Here is a 22,577-nt window from a genome sequence, read left to right on the forward strand (position 1 = left end):
ACTGACTAGCATTTGCGATCGCTACACAAAACTAACAAAATTACCTCCAAGAACGGTCAGAGACGTAGGACAACCAGAGGATATATAAGAAAGACAGGGCTGATGGTGAAGGATAGCTTGTTGAAACAGGAGAATGGCATTGTCAGTCACGTCGATAAAAAAGCTAAGGCTATGCTTAGGTCGGCTCGTTTTTTTCTTTTTCAGCCTTTGACACTCAAGCCATCTCTTTAACTGAACATTTTTTTGTTCTTTTACATCTTTGCCAGTGAATTTGGCACCAGGGACATCATTTTCGGAGAGAATTGGTAGGTTTAGCTCTGTAAACATCTCCCTCATACACTATTTCCATTCATTTCCTATTAGGGACAAACGGTGGCGTGTCCCCCCCTTAGAAACAGTAGCTAATATCATGAATATTAATGAGCGGAAGTGACGTTTTGCTTGCGATACGCCATTGGGGGCATCTAAGCCCCCCTCTGGTTTATTTCTCTGCAAGTTGGCAAGGCTAATTCTGTTTTTCTTGCTCTTGAAATAGAATTTTGTGACGGCTGAGTCTTGGTCTTGAAAACATTTTTGAGTGGGTTTAAAGGGGATCATTGAAAACAAATTCTTTTTGGAAATATTTTCATCGAATTAGCCCTTTTTGTGCTAGCCATTGAACCGTAGGCTGCGGCCATAAGGAACGACCATTCTATTCAAGGCATCATAAGATATAACATGGAACATAACGTTTCCCTGTACGCTGATTATCTTCTGCTCGACATCTACAAAGCCGAAACATCGATTAACCGTGCTTTGGAGCTTTTTCGCCAAATTTGGTGAAATCCCTGGTTATAAATCAAATTTGGATAAAACTGAGCTCCTTCCACGAACTCTGACCGAGACGTTACCGCAAAATCTCTCTGTACAGTTTCAGACTCTTCCCGTGCTCATCCCCGGTGCTTAATTTAAGAAACATGACTCATAAATATCATTTTTCATCTGTAATGGCAAGAAACCACGTCCCCGGAAAGAAGTGTGGGTTCTTGTGTGTCTTTTTAAGGAGCTATTGTCACTGAATCTTTGCCCACAAACTGAACAGGAAAAAGGTTTTTCAGCAGTGTGGGTTCTTGTGTGTTTTTTTAAGTTGCTCTTGCAACTAAATTTTTGACCACAAACTGAGCAGGAAAAAGGTTTTTCGCCAGTGTGGGTTCTTGTGTGTACTTTTAAGTTCTGCTTTTGAGAGAATCCTTGACCACAAACTGAGCAGGAAAACGGTTTTTCGCCAGTGTGGGTTCTTTTGTGTCTTTTTAGGGTTTCTTTTAGAGCAAATTCCTGACCACAAACAGAGCAAGAAAATGGTTTTTCACCAGTGTGGGTTCCTGCGTGGGTTTTTAAGTTACTCTTTTTACTGAATTTTTTACCACAAACTGAGCAGAAAAAAGGTTTTTCGCCAGTGTGGGTTTTTGTGTGTACTTTGAAGTTCTGCTCATGAGAGAATCCTTGACCACAAACTGAGCAAGAAAACGGTTTTTCCCCAGTGTGGGTTCGTTCGTGTCTTTTCAAGGTTTCTTTTAGAGCAAATCCTTGACCACAAACTGAGCAGGAAAAAGGTTTTTCACCTGTGTGGGTTCCTGCGTGGGTTTTTGAGTTGCTCTTTTTACTGAATTTTTTACCACAAACTGAGCAAGAAAAACGTTTTTCGCCAGTGTGGGTTCTTGTATGACCTGTCAAGTCTTCTTTCCGAGCACATCTTCGGCCAAAAATTGAGCAGGAAAAAGATTTTTCTCCAATGTGCATTCGTGCGTGAATTTTTAAGGCGCTCTTGCGACCGAATCCTTGACCACAAACTGAGCAGAAAAAAGGTTTTTCGCCAGTGTGGGTTCTTTTGTGTCTTGTTAAGGTTTGTTTTAGAGCGAATCCTTGACCACAAACTGAGCAGGAAAATGGTTTTTCACCAGTGTGGGTTCTTGCGTGTGGTTTCAAGTTGCTCTTTTTACTGAACTTTTTACCACAAACTGAGCAGGAAAAACGTTTTTCGCCAGTGTGCATTTTTGTGTGCACATTAAAGTAGCTCTTGGAACGGAATCTTTGACCACAAATTGAGCAGGAAAAAGGTCTCTCAACAGAGTGGGTTGTCATATGCCTACGGCAACTATAGTTATTAGCAAAGGTTTTCCCACACTGAGAGCATTTGCAGAGTTTGTCATCACGGTGAGATTTCTTTTGACCGGCAACATTGTAAGGTGAGCTTGATGTGGCGTTATTTCTATCTGACGGAGCGATGAAAATGTCTGCTTGCAATCCTTCTGTTGAGGTACTGCTGCTGCCTCCACTTGGAGGCTCCACCCCTCTGCTGGCCTCACTCGAAACATCTTCACTCTTCAAGGGCTCACCAGTCAACCTGGTGATTTGCTCCTCTTCTTCCTCCTCTTTCCCATATTGCAGCTCTTCCTCCTCCTTTTTGATTGGAAGCTGCTTCTGTTGACAGGGCTTTGGCTCATCCTCCTTTTTGATTTGGGGAAGCTCAACATCCTCTTTAACGCCATGCGATTCTCTATATTTTCCGACACCTGCAAGACAAAAGAGAACCATTTAAATGTTTTGTGGATGACCACCGAGTCTAGTCTTTTTATGCAAAACCTGGAGAAAAGAATAAAATATAATAGAATAGAATAGATTGGTCTTTATTGTCATTGTCAACAATTAAATCAACATTGTGAACAATCAAATTGGCATGGCACTCCAGTACAAACATATAGAATGATTTAAAAAACAAAGAAATAAACTAGAAACTGTGAATTCTGGAAAAAATAATATGGGGCTTTGATATGTGGAGCTACAGATCTTAGCCCCGCCCAGGTTGATTTGGGGACATCTCTGGGACAATATCAGGTCATTTCCTGTTGATTTGGGGGACATATCCTGGTCATATCAGGCCATTTGGGGGAAACGTCCTATTGATATCTGGTCATTTCCTGTTGATTTGGGGACATTGTTTTTTTTGCCATTGAAAATGAATGGGAAATTTGGACGTCCTTGGCCGTCAATGGCATCGACTTACAGTGGGGCAAATAAGTATTTAGTCAACCACTAATTGTGCAAGTTCTCCCACTTGAAAATATTAGAGAGGCCCTGTAATTGTCAACATGGGTAAACCTCAACCATGAAAGACAGAATGTGGAGGGAAAAAAAAAAACAGAAAATCACATTGTTTGATTTTTAAAGAATTTATTTGCAAATTATGGTGGAAAATAAGTATTTGGTCAATACCAAAAGTTCATCTCAACACTTTGTTATGTACCCTTTGTTGGCAATAACGGAGGCCAAACGTTTTCTGTAACTCATGGCAGATCTACCTTCTTGCAGGGTACTGCTTGACGATCCACCTTTCACGAGGGTTGGCATTGATTACGACGATCCTTTCCAAGCAAAAAGGAGATGAGGACGAGTAAATAAATATGGAGTAATCTTCACGTGTCTTGCAATAAGAGTCATACATCTGGAAGTTGCATCCTCGCTTGACACAGATGCCTGCCTCAACGCAATCAGAAGATTTATTGCCAGAAGAAGCCAAGTCACAGATGTATTGGGATAACAGAACCAATTTTCATTCAGCGGACAAGGAAATGAGGAAATCAATCAATGAATGGAACACAAGCAGGATTGAAAAATACTTGCAACAAAAAGGATTTCAGTGGCATTTCAATACAACAGCAGGATCTCACCAAGGAGGAAGTTGGGAGCGACTCATTCGTTCAGTGAGTAAGGTCTTGAGCGTCACTGTCAAGAAACAAGTTTTGGATGAAGATGGTCTATAAACCTTGCTTTGTTAAGCTGAGGTCATAGTGAACATGCCACCACAAAGGCATCTTCAGACGTCTATGACTTGGAGGCTCTCACGCCCAACCACCTGCTGCTGAAGCCGGACTTGCTGCCAGGATTGTTTCATAAAGAGGATCAATACGCCCACTGCAGATGGAAGCAAGTACAGTACCTCGTTGACATTTTCTGGAAGCACTAGTGTAAGGAATACCTCGTGCAACTCCAAGAACGTCAACGATGGTCTACGCCTGGAAGACACTTCAGCGTCAGAGACGTGATGCTGATCGTGGACGGCACATCGCCCAGGAATTCAAGGCTGCTAGGACAGATTGTGGAGATTTTTCCCAGAAGGGACAGACTTGTTCGTCAAGTTCGAGTTAAGACAAAAACCAACGAGCTTTGTTGGCCGATAACAAAGCTATGCCTTCTACAAGAAGCGGAGCATAGTTAGTGGACATATGGACAATTTGTTGTTATAGACTTTCAACAGTTGTTATTTAGGCACCTGTAATTTAACTTTACATTTTAAGTACCGTATTGGCCCGAATTTAAGACAGTGTTTTTTGCATTGAAATAAGATTGAAAAAGAGGGGGTCGTTTTATATTCGCGGTCTAGACGTTATACTCATTCACGACGCTAGATGACGCAAGATATCACTGAAGCGATGTTCTGTCATGACAGATCACAGCTACTAGTTTAACCATTTTGCATTATTTTATTGCAATGTTTTTCCTTATTCAGATTTGTTTCAAGACTACAGTTACAGTTAGACTTCACTTTGATGGTTAATGCAGTTATTGCAATTTTGTTGTTTTATCACAAAAGATTGGTTTACATTTCAAAAACCAGAAGCCATTCATTTACGAATGTGATTGCACTTTAGTTTACATATTTAAATGTTGAGATATTAAGATTTGAATGAGGCAAAACAACATGCTTTTTCTCTCAAATATATTCTTATAATCATTTGTTTCAGATGTACTGTAATTATTTTCTGTACAAACATTAATTTGGTGTTCAAAAAGTCTTTTTTCAAACTTGAGTCTTGAAAAAGAGGGGGTCGTCTTATAATCAGGGCCGTCTTATATTCGGGCCAATACGTTAATTGTTTCAGCTCTGGTGATAACAATTAGGGGCCGGTAATGTAGGAGCCTAAATAACGTTTGGTTAATTATTAATGTCAGTTGTGAATCATTTATTTTGGTTCTATAAAACAAGTTGTGATTTGTTTATTTCATTATTTGATTTGCTTTTAGTTTGTGACGTCATGTTGTACAATATATATATGTGAAGGTAGCTGTGTGGGCAGGTAGTTGGCGTTAAGTCAGAAGCCAGATAGAGCCAAAAAAGCCTCACTTTCCCTCTCTGGGTTAATCTCTCTCTCTCTGTACTTTCTATGTTTTTGGATCGCTCAGTTTGCTCTTTTGTTGACCCTTTTTTGTTGGAATTAAAGGAACGAACGCAATACGAGCAGTGGGGGTATTTTTTGGCCGCCGTCCAGCGTACGTGAGGGGGAGAGAGGGGGAGAGTGTCAGGGTGGGCTTTTTTTACGTTTTGGAATCTACATCGCCCTCCAGTGCTTGACCGCCATTACTGGGATGTTTGCACACCTATACCAGCCCAATGTATAGCCACTCAATGTAAACAGTAACGTGAGCTGCTGTTGCTGTGTGCGGGTGAAGAACAACTCATTATGCCTGCGACCAAGGATATTTGCCATCAAGTTTTAGGAGAGGCCGCTGTTGAAAAAAAAGTTGATTCATACGGAGCCCCTAAAGCAGGGGTCGGGAACCTATGGCTCTTTTGACGGCCGCATCTGGCTCACAGACAAATGTTTAATTAAAAAAAAAAAAAAAAGCTTCGTTATACTTAAGCCTGTCGCAATATGCAATAATTCCATTTATCGCACGGTAAATGAAAATGAAGGCGGTAAGTTTCCCGCTGCGATTTATCGCCTCACGTGCGTGCGTACGTGCGTGTGTGTGGCAGATGTGCAGCTGACGCGCTGTTAAAAGTTCGGTTTCCATGTTATCAACAGCGCAATATGCTGTGATGAGGATTCCCTCTGTTTTATTGACTTCTGGGTAATGTTCGTTTTATACATTTGAGTTTGCGTGACCATCATTCAATGGAGGGAAGTGCGGGGCCGAGTGCACTGTCGGCACGAGCGAGCAGACTTAGGAAGATGAAAATGGACGGAAAATGCGAATTTCCAAGCCAAACACCAAAGCCCCGGTGTGGGAATATTATGATTTTAAACCAAATGAAAATGGCAAGGCAACAAAAAAGGACGAACCAGTCTGCAAAATGTGTTTGGACGTTGTTTCAACAAAGACAGCCATCACAACAAATCTACATGCTCATTTGAAACACTATCACCCTCTTTAGTTTTCACTGCTTAGTAAGAAAACCGTATCGAAAAAGCGGAGCCTTCCTCATCACGTCAATCGACAATTACAGAGGTAATTGCTTGATTTGAGAAATACAAACGAGATCCCACAAAATGGCGTTCCCTCATTGAAAGTGTAGTCCGCTACATTGCTGAAGAAATGAGACCTTTTTACCTCTGTTTAATGTTGTTTGACACTTAGGTTAGGTTCACACTGCAGGTCTTAATGCACGAATCCGATTTTTTCGTGTTTTTCCGACTCAAGTGAAGCATTAACTTAACGGTCTGAACGTGACATGTCGCATAGAAGTGGACCATTTCAAATCCGATCTGGGTCACTTTCGTATGTGGTCTAAATCCGATCTGGGCCACATTTTTCCAGAATGTGGCTGGGGGTCTGAATTTTCTAGTCTCCCGAATCGGAATTCATGCAGCAATGATGTCAGCAAAGCGAAAGCGGCAGGCAGGACGGGAGCAATGTAGCTGTGCATTAGCTTCTAGCTTGAACTCTGCTTTTATGCAGAAGCGGGCTTGACCACAGTCATAAAAAAATTAATGAAGAAAAGGATAAGCCTGACAATTTTCGATTTTCATTCTATGCGCCGAATGAGCACGGGGGCAAATTGACACACCCGCGTCACGTCACGCACACAAGTCAAGACTTATGCATGTGCGTGCGTGTATGCGTTCTATCAGTCCACATAAACTTTGAATAAAAGACTAAACGGGGATTATTAATGTCTGTTATTTGTGTCATTTTTTTGGAAATCAAAATATGATCACCCTGGAATGACATACAGCTAGCATGTGCAATTTATTTTGATGCTTCTGCGCATGCGGGCCCCTTTTCTGAGTGCATCTCGGACTGCGAATAGGTGCGTTTGCGTGATACTTGAACGGGCTCCATGGACAAAGGCAGTCTGAACGGGCACGCCAAAAAACGGACATGACATTCATTCATTCATTCATTTTCCATGCCGCTTTTCCTCACGAGGGTAGCTGGAACCTATCCCAGCTACCAATCAGACTTGTGTATTAAGACCTGCAGTATGAACCGAGCCTTAGTGAAGCCAAATTTTTGTTACTGCTACTTAATTATTGTATTTTTCCTCTGTTGTTGTTGTTGAAGTGCAATTGTTTGTGTTACTACAACTTTATACCTCTGTCCCTAAATGCTTAAGTTATTGAAGTGCAATTTTATTTTTTTCTTGAAAAAGACATTTTATTTATTCTGTGTTTCTGTGCGGTATTGATATTGTTGTCTTAAAAGAGGCATGGTCTATTGTTTTTCGTTGTGATTTCTTAAAAGGTATTTTCGAATTTAAGAGTAAACGTTTATTGCGTTTAAATGGGTGTACTTAATATTACCTCGTATTATTAATATACACTGTATTCTTACTGTGTTATTGAAAATTGGTTAAAAAAAAAAAACGAGTCAGTCATAGTCAAACAACAAGGATTGGACACACTATCGCATAAAGACTAAAGGGATTGAACGAATGCCACCAAATGACAGTTCTTCAGAAAGAGCCCCGCACTCAACTCAAGGTGAGTAACGTGATACTCACAGAACACCGAGTGTGATGTGAAGTCTTCATTCTCTGATGGTCGAGCGATGAGGTTGTCTGCTTGGAATCCTTCTTTTGAACTGCTGCTGCCACTCAGAGGCTCCGCCCCTGTGCTGGCCTCACTCGGACCTTCATCTTCACCCATCAAGGTCTCATCAGTCCACTTGGGGATGTCCACAACTTCCACTTTAACATATGGCGGGTTGTCCTCCTCCTTTTTGAGGGGATGAGGTCGCTGCTGCTCCTCAATGTGGGGATTCTCAACTCCAATGAAATACTTTTTAATGTGGACGAATTCCACCTCCACCTTCTCGACGTATGGCGACTCTTCCTCCTCCTCTTCTTCCATGCAAGCAGACTCCTGGTGTTCAGGACGATGCACTTGACTGACACCTGCAAGACCCAGACCATAATCACACATGGGCCAAATTTTATTTTTCCATTTGCCATATTCTGTCCCCAAAATATTTACTGCTTCAGAAATATTCCTCCATGACGATTTTGTATTCATTTGTATTTTGTTGATGCTCTGACACAATGCAACTCAAATTGCTTGACATTACATTTTAATGAGTAAGACAAAAACATAAGTAGGGTTGTGACAATTGCATATTATTGCACCTGAGTCCAAGTCACCTGATTTTGAGAATCCGCCAATACAGAGTCCTGATCCTATACAGAAAAAAAGTGTGTTTTTTTAAAGAAGTTTCAAACATGTTGCTGTCCTCACCATGCCTTCCTCATAATGATTTTTAAACGTCAATACCACAGAAAAATGCTTGTCTTTATTAAATACTTCATTGAGTGAGTCCACTCACGCTTTGATGCTCAAGCTGCAGAGAACAGCCTCTCACATACTCAATGAGTTGTCACAGCACATTTATGCCAGTATAATGATGATTGACAGACTTGTGCCTTTGATAGTAGAGCTCCCAAGCTTCTCTGGCAGGATCAAAGTTACAAACCTGTCAATCATCGTTAATTTTAGTACCAAATGCAAGCTGACAGTTTGGCGCAATGCTTAGCAGGAGGGAGGGTAAGAGGCTGTGGCGCTGTACAAGCATGAAGCAGAAAAACTAAGATATGGCGGAAAAAACAGACATGACTGAAAGAGCCGTTTCTGCTCTTGCACCCCTCTTTAAAATAAACTGTATTTTAAGCCAAAAGGACTGTTGTGTTTGATAGAACAATATGTCTAATGTATATGCTGCCTTAGCAGATTAATGGCGCATATAGCCCCCGAACTATTTGTAATTTGTCCGTTTTACCTTGGAAATCCCTGTTTACAGACGTCGCGCAACCGCTTTTGTTTCAACCCAGCCATAAAAAAAAAGGTAATTATATTCAGGCCCGGAGTGACTAATCGGGAGCTTCTGGACGATTCCAGAAGGGCCGGCCGGCCAGATGGGCCGGTCCGCGTTTTATTAAAAAAAAAAAAAAAAAAATTACACTGTTATCATTTTTTGTTTGGTATTTATTTATGACAGTGTCACTGAGTATAACTTACATTCTGTTACCGCTGTCCCTGTGGGCCGTCTTAAAAAAAAAAAAAAACAGTATTATTTTTTTTTTTCCAGACTCATCCTCACGTGTGCAGACGAAAAATACAGCATGCAGCTCCGCCCCCTAATTGTAGTCTGTATTGAGCCAAATTAGCTGCTATCTCGGTGCTTGGATGGATAAAAAGAGCAAGGCTGGCGCTGAAAAATAAGAATTAAAAAGAGAAAAGCACTCGTGAAAGAATCGGCAAAATGCGCGAAAATAGCTAATTTTTTTCATGCAACGACCTTGCTGCCTCAAACTACAGAGGATTACAACGAAAGTGGTAAGGCCAGATGGCGAATAAAATGCAACTTGCACCGTGTGATACGACAATATGTAATTGTGGAAACTTTGGCTTCTTGTAGCACCTCACAAGGGATATGTAGCAGCAAGCATTAGCCATAATGAACACACCACAGGTGCAGAGCTGGAAGGTAGGATTGCCATGTCGTTCAGCGAGTGAACATTAGAATTAATATAATCAATTACGTGGCGTTTTTAAAGTGGAAATGGAAAATGGATAATAGTATCATTAGAAGTTGTTACAATGTGCAATACGTATTCTTTATTTTTCATATTGTTATGTTGCTATGTTTGTTTTATCTGTAAGCACTCATTTTGTTAATATTTGATGTTGCAGAAAAGGTCTTATTTATTCATTTATTTTGGGGCTGCCAAAATTATCGCGTTAACGGGCGGTAATTAATTTTTTTAATGAATCACGTTAAGATATTTGACGCAATTAACGCACATGCCCTGCTCAGACAGATTTAAATGACAGTACAATGACATGCCCACTTGTTAATTGTGCTTTATGGAGTTTTGCCGCCCTCCGCTGGCGTTTGGGTGCGACTGATTTTATAGGCTTCAGCACCCATGAGCATTGTGTAAGTAATTATTGACATCAACAATGGCGGGCTACTAGTTTATTTTTTGATTGAAAATTTTACAAATTTTATTAAAACGAAAACATTAAGAGGGGTTTTAATATAAAATTTCTATAACTTGTACTAACATTTATCTTATAAGAACTACAAGTCTTTCTATCCATGGATCGCTTTAACAATGTTAATAATGTTAATGCCATCTTGTTGATTTATTGTTATAATAAACAAATACAGTCCTTATGTACCTTATGTTGAATGTATATATCAATCTTGTGTCTCATCTTTCCATTCCAACAATAATTTACAGAAAAATATGGCATATTTTATAGATGGTTTGAATTGCGATTAATTACGATTAATTTTTAAGCTGTAATTAACTCGATCAAAAATTTTAATCATTTGACAGGCCTAATTTATTTTTCAAATGTATCATTTAATATAGTTTTTTTTTAAATCCATTTTTAAATGTGTTCAAAATATGTTGTGTTGCACTTGTTAAAATAAAGCCACCTTGTTAAACAACCATGACCTGCACTGAATTGGAATACACAGAATTACAGTACACGGCTTTAGAGAACACTGAACTTAACACGTGTATGCATAATGACATAATTTTAAATGAGTGGGCCGGTCTGAGGCATGAAATTCCAGGGCCGAAAATGAGTCCCACCCCGGCCCTGATTATATTTATTATTCAAAATGTGTCATTTTTAGCTTAGAATCATTAATTGATGTCTAATATTTCGTTTAAAAAAAAAAAAAAACTTAAAAAATTATTCACTCGCATATTTTAAACTTTTAAACAAATTACGTCACAATGAAAAATATGGTGTCTGTAAAAAAGTCACGGATATCTACCGTATTGGCTCGAATATGAGATGGTGTTTTTTGCATTGAAATAAGATAATAAAAGTGGGGGTTGTCTCATATTCGCAGTCTAGACATTATACCCATTCACGACGCTAGATGGCGCCAGATATCATTGAAGCGAATGCTGAACTTGAGGAGTAATGTTCTGTCATGACAGATCTCAGCTACTAGTTTAACCAGTTTGCATTATTTTATTGCAATGTTTTTCCTTATTCAGATTTGTTTCAAGACTACAGTTACAGTTAGACCTCACTTTGATGGTTCATGCAGTTATTGCAATTTTGTTGTTTTATCACAAAAGATTGGTTTACATTTAAAAAAACAGAAGCCATTCATTGTGATTAAAGTGATTGCACTTTAGTTTACATATTTAAATGTTCAGATATTAAGATTTGAATGAGGCAAAATAACATGCTTTTTCTCTCAAATATATTGTTATAATCATTTGTTTCAGATGTACTGTAATTATTCTCTGTATAAAAATTAATTTGGTGTTCAAAAAGTCTTTTTTCAAACTTGAGTCTTGAAAAAGAGCGGGTAGTCTTACAATCAGGGCCGTCTTATATTCGGGCCAATACGGTACCTCATAACTATCGCTTAATTGAGTTTTTTTGTTGTTGTTGTTACTGTTGCATTTTCCCCGATATGTTAGATGATAAATAATTGATCCAAACAAAGAAAAATTGCAGAAAAAACAAAAAAAATGTTTAAATGGGTAAATATATGAAAAAGAAAATCTCAACCATTCCTTGATGTCTGCAATTTCTACATCGCAATCCTTGTTGTATTACCATGTTTTACCCATAAAATACCCATTCAGAGCTGTGTCTTGACACTCAGTGATACATGCTACATGGAGTTTTTGGATCCAAAAGAGGTTAGCACGCGATGACATCATGGCATCTTTAATTATGCTCTCACCTCTTGTTAGGGTTTTGCTGTTTAAAAACAAATTTTTATTTTTTTTCTAATAGCCCCCCTGTTCATAATTTTTCCTCCCCCATAAAATTAAAATTTTAAGCTTTCCAATGATGTATCACACATGCATATCGGACAATTTTGAATTTTGGCCAAGTTGGGGGTCTGAGAGTGGAGTGGAGAGTCACCTGAGTGTTTTCCGCCATATATTTTTTAATTAAAATTCCGATCCTTTTCACTCGATTCCGATCCTCTAAAAAACTGGTGTGATCGGCCGAACTTCCGATCATGTGATCGGATCGGGACACTTTGTCCCTACAAACAATTGACAGTATTTTTATATAAATTTGTGTCTGATGGGGGGCCAACTTCACAGAGGTGATATACACCTACAGGTGATCAGTGGCGCCACCGGGGGTGGCCACGGCCCCCCCTATAAATTTGTTGCCCACCCCATTGGCCACCCCGCTTGCCAGTATATCGTTAGATTGTTGTAGCATCAGTTATGCCTTTCATCTCAAATGCACAGCCAGGACTATGGATTATGGACTATGCACATTAAATCATTAGTAACATCAAATATTACACAATACACCAAAGTATATCAGTAGCCGTGTCCTTATGTCTTTCTGATAGTTTTCCCCTGACATTTTTACTGCAATAATATAATGAAAACCTGAAATTATGGCTTTTAGTTTTGGTGTGCCACCCCAAGATTTTAAGTGGCCCAGTGGTGGGCTGTCAAAGCCTTCCATGCTGGCCTAAAAAAATCTGAATCACAGACTGATGTTATTTATACATTTTTGTCCATGAATATGTATTCAATCATTTCAAATGGTCTGCCTGATTCCTTTCATTGCTATCCCCCTGGTTGCTGTTGCTTCCAGACTTGTATTTTCATGTGTAAGCATTTAACCTATACATGGGCGATATGACGATATAAAACCGTCTCACGATCTTGCTGAAGGTGCTGAAGGTACGTATTTTTTAGGACATCGTTATATCGTGGTTTATTAACTTTTATTGCAAACCCACTCACATCACTAGTCTCCCTTTCTCCCTTTTTACACTTCCTCGTCAGGCTCTCTAGTCTAGGCCAATCAATAGACTGGAAAGTAGGGCTGTCCCAAACGACTAATTTTCTCCCGATTAGTCAGCCGACTATTTTTACGATTAGTCGACTAATCTAATAATTAAAAAAAACATTTTTTTTTTACTAATTTAGCTATGAAATTTTTGTTGACGCTTATCAATTCACAAAAAATATACTGGAACACTTAAATTATTTATTTAAGTACAAATGAACACGTAAATAACAATAATAAATCACAAATAAACAATGAGTTCAAATGCTGATAGAATTAACTAGTTTAGCATCCCGATTGAAAAGGTGGTCTCTTAAACTGATGGTTTTAAACTTTTATTCCATCCTTGATGTAAGAGCTGCGGTGCACACAAATAAAACAACACAATTAGAAATTAACAAAAACTTTTCACCTTTTTCCTTTTAAACCTTATTTATATATCAATGAATTGCCTTCACCTTAATTTATTACCTTATCATTGACAATCTCTCCCTTGAGTGCAAGCACTGTATATACTGTATATATTTATGACCTTTTAACCTTATATAATTTTATATACCATAAAATAAACCATAACATGAAATAAACCTTTCAGTTAGCATTAAGGACAATACTAATAGCATTTATAGGCCCATTGTCAATGAAACATTATTATTCAGTAAGGCGACAGCACCCTCTGGTGTACAAAAAATGAAAAAAAAAAAATTACTAACTGGGTGACGGCATTTGAGGTGTTTATTCACGGCCGACGTGCAGCCAAGCTTGCCATTGAAGAGGCAGGACAGAAGAGTGTACCCTCAGTTGTTTCTTTGAAATAAGTCAATGTTTTGGACACTCTGGTGCGCTTTTTTTGGCTTTGTGCCGCTTTCCCTGCTTGCATACAGAGCATCCGACATTCTGAACTTTCCACGCATATATTTTTTTTAACCCTTCATTAACCGTCGACGGGATGTTGTGCTCGTCGACGGATTTACATCATCGATGACGTCGACTATGTCGACTAGTCGGGACAGCTCTACTGGAAAGTGAGTGACGCCGCCCGGTAGCACACGCCCACTGTTACCACTTTCACAAAGGAGGTGTGCGTCATGGCGGAGGCAGCAGAGAGCGAGCTTAGCGAGGCAGAAGAGTTTACCACTAAGAAAAACTCCACATCGATTGTTTGGAACTGGTTTGGCTTCAAAGTGGACGATATAGATCAGATTTGCAAGGAACACGTAACGGCAAGTGACGGCAACACATCAAACTTATTCCACCATTTGAAACGAAAACATCCAAAGCAATATACTGAGAGCCAAACTGCCAAAGCTAAAAAGCCAACCTCCGCTACAGGTTAAAAGCAACAAAAACTTTCGAATGCTTTCCTAAAATGCACTCCCTACGAGAAAAGTGGTAAACAATGGAATGACATTACTGACGCAATACCCTTTTATCTGGCAAAAGATATGTGTCCTATTCAAACAGTTGATGGAGTCGGTTTTGCGAAAATGATTAAAGTTTTAGATCCTCGCTACCAGCTGCCTAGTCGAAATTAGTGTTTTAAAAATATCGTGATAATATCGAAACTGTGATATTGTCTTGGGAATACCGTGATGTATATTTTTTCCCATATCGCCCAACTCTAATTTAACCAATCAAATTCAGCCACTATTTGTTGCCAGGGTCATTGAAATATGCCTGGGGGGGCCTCCACAATCAGTTCTGCGGGCCATGTAGCATAAAATAAATGGGGATCAAGCTGTTGCTTTAACCAATCAGATTTTGATTTGGTGACACCAAGGCCTGCTAGCGGGCGTACGGAAACATCAGCATATTCCCAAGCTTTGATTGGCTAGTCAGACATTGTACTAACCAGAGCTAGCAAACTGCATCTCTAGCAAGCTGCACAATAAATCAAATCATTTAATAGCTGTTTTGTTAACCCGCAATGGCTGAAGGAGGAAAACAAATGGATTTAGTCGCAGATTTACTTTCAAAGCCATTTTCAAGACCGACTTTTCAAGAAAAGCAGGACATTGTTAAGCAAGGTCAGGCAACTCCGAAGCTAGCAAGCCTGTCACAACCGGGAAAACGATTTGTCCACCCCTTCCAGTCCACTAACTACGAGCGGTACTCCTGGTTCACAAACTCTTCGGACCGGTGCAAATTGTATTGCTGGGAGTGCTTGTTATTTGCCACTGAGCGAGATGGTGTTTGGAGCCACACTGAATTTGCAAATTTGTCTTGCCTTTCCAAGGCAGCAATGAGGTATCAAAGCAATGCTGGACACTTGCGAGCAACGGTGCTTTTCAAAACTTTTCGGGAAACTAGAGTCGATCTACAGCTGAGTGAGCAGGTGCGTAGGGAAACGGAGTACCACAACGAAAAGTTGAAGAAAAATAGGGAAATTTCGAAAAGACAGACAGACTGTCATTTTTTTGGGCAAGCAGGAACTTTCATTTCAGGGGCACGATGAAAGCGCTGGATCCAAAAACAGAGGAAACTATGTGGATCTTCTGTCTCTCATTGCTGAGAGCAACACGGATCAACCTGTCCACTAATAGGCTTTAGTGGGATGTCGGGCAAAATACAAAATGACCTGATCGCTGCTAATGCAGATCTTCTTGAGGAAAAGAAAGGAGGATGGACTGTTCAAACTGTATGTCATTTTTGTTATGATGACATGTTTGCACAGTCGTCGTATTCATTTTTATAATGTTGTACATTGTTCAAGTCATACAAGCTGTTATAAATGTTCATACTTGAATTTTTATTGTTTACAATAATTTTTTATATATCTAATGTTTAGAGTGCATGTACAATTATTAAATATGTTAAATTCAAAGCTGGTAAATAAATCGATGAGAAACAGTTTACAATTTATCTTCATTTATCGTTATCGAGGTAAATCTCCTCAATTTACCGTGATACGTACTTAAGGCCATATCCCCCAGCCCTAGTGTACAGTATACGTATCATCAAAAGTGAACCAACTAAGCTTGAGAACGATAAACCAATACGACCGGAAATCCGGTTTTATAGGCGAGCGATACGGCTGTATCGATAGCAAACTAATCAATCAACAGTAAATAGCCTCAACATCCCATCATGCATTTCGATCGTGACGGGCGTGTCATAACTACGCGAGAGCAAACGAAACCACAGTCGCGCATGCTAGAACAATGAATGGACAAACAACACAAGCGCTGACGCCAGCTTGCCAGGCGGAAGTTGTGAATGACAGCGATTGATTTTCAACACACGAGGAAACAAAAGTCGGACTTTGAAGTGAAGACGGCAGCCAGATTTTTATGGGACAGAGATCGTGCGTTTTTAACCCCTGAAAAATAACCCACTACAATGGCACGACCTGCTGGAGATATTGTTTCCACAAAACGCAGTCTACTTAAACATGAACATGTGGATCAGTTGATCTTCCTCAAGAAAAATCTGCCCTTCAAAAAAGATATGGACAGTGATGAGGAATAAAAATGTGGAAGCACAGGCATAAGTGAATGACTTTGCTGTGTATAAGGGTAAAATAATGATTATTGACCTATCTGGTTAAAATGCCGTGTTTTTATCCTCCCAATTATACCAGAGGTAAAGAATAAATAGCATTATGTTTTATTTATTATGATAACACTAGCAGGTTTAATTCCTTTTTTCTAGAGCTCCTGCATATAATTTTAGTTTGTAAGATGTTTATGTTGAAAGGTTGCACTTAAATTACCTACCTCTTGTGTTCAAAACACCAGGAAATACAGAGATTGAATTACTGCACCTTATTGCTGTCTGTCACTGGTTTTATTTTATCATCAATCCCATCCAACAAAATGATGGTCATCTAGTTGGCGTTATTTTTTCATGTCTCAAAACTAAACATACATTGGTATGAAATGTTGTTGTTTAATTTTGATTGAAGAAATTTGGTCTTTTTTATCCGTTTTAAATACTGTAAGAACAAACAATAAATGTTTACTAACGTATCGTTTTCACACTGTATCGAACCGTATCGTTTTTAAACTGTATCGAATCGCTCTGCCTTAAAAACGTATCGTTTTTTAATCGAAACGTAACCTGTGTATCTCGATACACATAGAATCGGCTTCATGCCAGAGATTCCCAACCCGAGAACCAACCTTCTAGTCTGCGAAGAACAACCTTTGCGTGCATTATTTTGCACACAGTCGAGTTTTGGTGACGTAGGGCTCCTCGTTTACTCCACAAAGTTCTTCCTGCAACTTTTCTGCAGCCGGTGTAGTTCTCGCGAACAAATTCCTCACTTGATTTCTGGATGCTTGACGATGTGCCTTGCAGCTTTGTTAGCGGTCGGCCAGCTAGGCTAGGCTAAAGTAAGCAGCAAAACTTCAACGACTGCTGAGACTTGAAGACTGATGTTTGAGTCCGTAACGTGGCGAATGCTGGACACGCCGTCGAGACTTCGATTTAATTAAGTGACTGAAATAGAGGAAAAACAATACGTGCACATGAAAAAAAAAAAAAAACGCTCCACCTCATTACTTTCCGACCAGGATTGCATGATGGGAAAGACAGTCTCCAGCCCAATCGCACCGTAAAACCCACCTATTTCAATAATAAAAAACAAAAACAGCCCGAATTACAACTTCCCTTTCAAGATAAAAATGTTTATCTAATAAAACTCAATCTATATTTTGACATGATAGGGGGGAAAAAAAACAACAGTGGGATTTTAGCGTGATCATTTCGCCTGCAAGGATCATGGGAGGTGTAGTTCTTCACGAAATCATTCAGTGCGTTCAGCAACGCCGTCTGGCGGTATTTTCATTTCAAGAAGTACAATAATTAATATTTGACGGTCTATTTATTCATTATTAAACATCTCAATTACATGTTTGTCCATACAAATCACAGCAGAAGTACATGTTTGACAATATTTTCCAGAGCCAATTCTAAGTGCATTGTGCAAGAACATTTATTCTATTGATTGGAGTCAAAAGCTAAAGCAAATCTACCTGTCACGAGTCAATCCTTCAAAAAACAAATGCCAATAGGCAGAAAAAAAAAGCACTGCATTTAACACTAATGTAATGTCATTTTGGAATTATTTTGTTGAATTTGACGATGTACCTAAAAATAAAAAATGACATGCAGTTCACAGCTCACGCAACGCTTTAGTATCTCTGGGATACTTATTGATACACTTATTGATGACACTGCGCAAGGTAGACATTCAGGTCTTTGGAGATGGACTTGTAGCCTTGAGATTAGAGCTGTCCCGACTAGTCGACATAGTCGACGTCATCGATGACGTAAATCCGTCGACGAGCACAACATCCCGTCGACGGTTAATGAAGGGTTAAAAAATATATATGCGTGGAAAGTTCAGAATGTCGGATGCTCTGTATGCAAGCAGGGAAAGCGGCACAAAGCCAAAAAAAAGCGCACCAGAGTGTCCAAAACATTGACTTATTTCAAAGAAACAACTGAGGGTACACTCTTCTGTCCTGCCTCTTCAATGGCAAGCTTGGCTGCACGTCGGCCGTGAATAAACACCTCAAATGCCGTCACCCAGTTAGTAATTTTTTTTTTTCATTTTTTGTACACCAGAGGGTGCTGTCGCCTTACTGAATAATAATGTTTCATTGACAATGGGCCTATAAATGCTATTAGTATTGTCCTTAATGCTAACTGAAAGGTTTATTTCATGTTATGGTTTATTTTCTGGTATATAAAATTATATAAGGTTAAAAGGTCATAAATATATACAGTATATACAGTGCTTGCACTCAAGGGAGAGATTGTCAATGATAAGGTAATAAATTAAGGTGAAGGCAATTCATTGATATATAAATAAGGTTTAAAAGGAAAAAGGTGAAAAGTTTTTGTTAATTTCTAATTGTGTTGTTTTATTTGTGTGCACCGCAGCTCTTACAATGTAATTACATCAAGGATGGAATAAAAGTTTAAAACCATCAGTTTAAGAGACCACCTTTTCAATCGGGATGCTAAACTAGTTAATTCTATCAGCATTTGAACTCATTGTTTATTTGTGATTTATTATTGTTATTTACGTGTTCATTTGTACTTAAATAAATAATTTAAGTGTTCCAGTATATATTTTGTGAATTGATAAGCGTCAACAAAAATTTCATAGCTAAATTAGTAAAAAAAAATTTAAAAAAAAACATTTTTTTTTAAAATTATTAGATTAGTCGACTAATCGTAAAAATAGTCGGCTGACTAATCGGGAGAAAATTAGTCGTTTGGGACAGCCCTACTTGAGATTGTCCTTGCTTCCTCACATTTTCATTCTGCTTGTCAAGTCCTCAGACAGTTCTTTTGTTTTCTTTCTTTTCTCCATGCTCAATGTGGTAAGGACACAGAACAGAGGTTGAGTCAACTTTAACCAATTTTAACTGGCTGCAAGCGTGATTTAGTTATTGCCACCACCTGATATGTGCCACAGCACAGGTAAGTAACAGGTGCTGTTAATTATACAAATTACAGAAGCGTACATGATTTGTCAAAGGCCCCTTTTTGGAGTTTTATGTAAAATGAAAATGATTAAAAAATTTTCCCATTCCCTTTTGTATTTTTTCATTGCAAGCATAATAAATGAGGATATTACTACCAAAGCATTTGTAATTGCAATCATTTCCTGGGAGAAATTGAGCATTATCTGACAGAATTGCATGGCTGCCAATACTTTTGGCCAGCAGTGTAGCCTTAATTTGGTTTGAGATTGGTTGAGAAATTCACTTCACCACAAAATACTGAAGTAAATACAGCAGAACCTCTAAATATAGGCATATCTGAAAGCAATAAAAGTGTCATGGTTGAAAATAAAGGAAAATAACATCTATTCAGTGTTGTTTCAATATTATTAACAATTGAAATAATGTTTAGGTTTTTGGAAAAACATTAATTGAGGGAGCAAAAGTGATGACAAATCAACGTCGAGTGTCAACGTTGATTCAACAATATGAAATCGACAGCGGAATGTTGATTCAACATCATTTCAACGTTGGCCTGCTATCTGGGTATGTAAATCCAAAAATATTTATTACATAAGAAAAAATGGACATTATTCACATCCAAAACGATTTACAATGTGCAATTTCAAACAAATATTTAAAATGTAAGAAAAAAAAGTGGCAATTACACACAAGCAAAAATAACAATATTTAGTTTTGAAAAAATGGGAATAATGTTTCCAAATCATATTTACAAAGGTAAGCACTTTAGAGCGTGTTTCTCCACTCCTCTATGGTTTGGCCAGAATCAGAACAATACCATTTCCCTTTTGTTTGGCTATGACAAGTGGAGCAATTTTTTGCCTTTCCACATTTTTGGCACTGGCATTGATGATTTTATTTATATCGCCTTTTTGGGGGGCTTCCCCTCTTGCCTCACGCTCCTTGGTCTTCAAGAGTGGAAGAGTCTGTGAATAGGCAAGATTGGAGTCAGTATGCTGCTATCAGATGAGACACACGCAAATAGACACAAACCTTTCAGCCGCTTGCTGACCAGGCACAGAACCGGCAGACTTGCGCGACGTTCTCCGGGACCCAGGCAAGGTTTTCTTTTTTTATTTTAATGAATATTTTGGAGAAGCCTCGTCAGATGGACGCAGGCGGGAGTACAGATTCAATATCTGGGCGATTTCATGTGCTGACAATGCTGTGACAGTTCAGATCAGGCCAACAAACGCCGCTAGATCATCCACTGTCTCCCAATTAGCGATTATGCTGGCAAAAAAACAAAAGCACACAAAAACATCCATATAAGTAGAGATCAATTCATCCATGCGTCTTTGATCAAATGCAAGTTTACCAGGGTCGATGTCCGAAGCCCACTTGAGTCCATGCTATCCAATGATCTATTCACAGCGAACAGAGCTGTGGGAGACACCACTGTCAGAGGTGGCCTCCTGGAGGAAGAAATGGAGGGCTACGGTGATATATAAGCCAGTGAAAAGTGACAACATGAGAAAACTTTGATTGTAATTACACATACACAAAAAAGTTAACCATACACAACAAATATGGATAGATTAATAATCTTAATAAAAATGCAATTCGTGTAAATTAATTAATTGATCAATCCACCGTTATAAACTGGGTTTAACTATTTGTCCACCTACTCAAAAGTTATGTATTTAATAATAACGATTTTATGTAGTGGTTCTCATGAAGCGCAATGATACTTTAAAAGAAGGATGGAAACACATCACAAAAATAACAATACAATATAAAAATAAAACAAGCATAGAATTAGAAGGTAAATTTGTGTATAAGAATCACATTCATAAAAGTAGAAGACAACAGTGAGAATAATAAAGTATCAATACATTGAAAGCAGATTGGCACAGATGAGATTTTGGAGTGATTTAAAGGGAAGGAGAATTCAAGTAAAATGCGCCAATTGTTACGGTTCTTGAGGTGACGTTAAAGGGCTAGTTCGTTGTAAGGACTTATTTTAAACATGATGGTGTGCCGAACTGAGCACAGGTAGAAAGGTGACATGCATCCACTGCTGAATTCAAATGGCTTTAATTTTGCATAATCATCCAAATCTTCCTTGATGTACAAAAATGAGGAATTGTAACTCCACAGGGCATAAGGTATTAAATCGGTCTGTAAACAATACAATAAAAAGGAATAAGCTAAATTAATATCATAAATTTCAGTTTAATCAGGAAAATACAGTCAAATGCAGACATTGACTCACAGGCATATTATGATTGAATTGGCCTACAACAAATGGACGAATGATGTCATCTAGCGGCCGTCATGGGAAACTACCGTCAATGATATATATCACAGTCTCCAATACTCATAGTCCACAATACTAATTTAACAAAGCAAATAATACAGATCATGCAACATCAACATTGTATATGTGTAACGGGTACACGCAGGTCCGTTGTGGAGCGTGGAAACCTCCCTCCCGATTCCTTCATGTAGAGAAGCTGGCAACTCTGTCGTTGGCTCGACCTTTATGGCGCAGTGGTTGGCATCCCTACCTAGCGGAACGCGGGGCGGCGCTGACACACTGGTTACATATGCATCACGAAGGCATTAGATTCACATACAATGCACATATACAACTGCATTAGCGACTGACGTCCTAATCTAAACTGTCCGTCGGGGATGTTGGTGGAGGGCGATGGTAAAAGACAAAAGACAGTGATAGTCGACAACGATGAACAGCTAAGCTATCCTCTTCCGCAAACTGACCACGCTCGTTATTGGCTGCGCAGACTTTGACTTGCTTGGCGCTAATCTCGTGATTGGCTGTGCGATGTTGACTCGCTTGCCACAGCCGCTCTCCCGATTGAGGCAGTCGGACATCCGGGCCTTTAATGGCGTCACCAGCCACAACAAAGCGTCGCCATATTGACAATGGGGTAAAAGACCAGTCACTTATAATAGAAACGCATTGAACTTTCGTCTGATTTGCCGTCTTTTTTCCGTCGGAATGGCTAAAAGTTGCTGTGTTGCGGGTTGTCACACAAGGAAGAATTCGGAGCCGCGTTTGAAGGTCTTC

The 22,577-nt window shown here is 39.1% G+C and overlaps 1 protein-coding gene and 1 long non-coding RNA gene across 3 annotated transcripts; both read right to left on the reverse strand.

The window, feature by feature from the left end:
- Positions 1–375: 375 nt before the first annotated feature.
- LOC130906159 (oocyte zinc finger protein XlCOF6-like) lies at positions 376–17,519 on the reverse strand. Of its 2 annotated transcripts, none has more exons than XM_057820142.1 (3): positions 17,186–17,519; positions 7,763–8,155; positions 376–2,552 (listed from the first exon to the last, which is right to left on the reverse strand). In XM_057820142.1, the coding sequence occupies exons 1-3, from the start codon at positions 17,217–17,219 to the stop codon at positions 943–945; spliced, it is 2,037 nt and encodes a 678-aa protein (XP_057676125.1). In that variant the 5' UTR covers positions 17,220–17,519; the 3' UTR covers positions 376–942. The 2 variants fall into 2 exon arrangements, with proteins under 2 accessions (XP_057676125.1, XP_057676126.1); XM_057820143.1 differs by lacking the exon at positions 376–2,552 and adding an exon at positions 3,909–4,120.
- Positions 17,520–20,146: 2,627 nt separating this feature from the next.
- Positions 20,147–22,347, reverse strand: LOC130906920 (uncharacterized). Its single transcript, XR_009061377.1, has 3 exons — positions 20,862–22,347; positions 20,537–20,776; positions 20,147–20,469 (listed from the first exon to the last, which is right to left on the reverse strand). It is a non-coding gene; the product is annotated as an uncharacterized LOC130906920 (long non-coding RNA).
- Between the last annotated feature and the right edge of the window lie 230 nt (positions 22,348–22,577).

This window comes from Corythoichthys intestinalis, chromosome 18 (genome assembly GCF_030265065.1).
Source record: "Corythoichthys intestinalis isolate RoL2023-P3 chromosome 18, ASM3026506v1, whole genome shotgun sequence".
Lineage (NCBI taxonomy): Eukaryota > Metazoa > Chordata > Actinopteri > Syngnathiformes > Syngnathidae > Corythoichthys > Corythoichthys intestinalis.

What these genes read in the sequence shown, in the direction of transcription:
- LOC130906159 (XM_057820142.1), bottom strand. Translation starts at nt 17,219, where the DNA reads ATGCACGCAAAGGTTGTTCTTCGCAGACTAGAAG. An exon ending in TGTTCTTCGCAGACTAGAAG is followed by an intron (nt 8,156 to 17,185) that starts GTTGGTTCTCGG and finishes TGGGTCTTGCAG; the next exon opens with GTGTCAGTCAAGTGCATCGT. An exon ending in CACATCACACTCGGTGTTCT is followed by an intron (nt 2,553 to 7,762) that starts GTGAGTATCACG and finishes TTTGTCTTGCAG; the next exon opens with GTGTCGGAAAATATAGAGAA.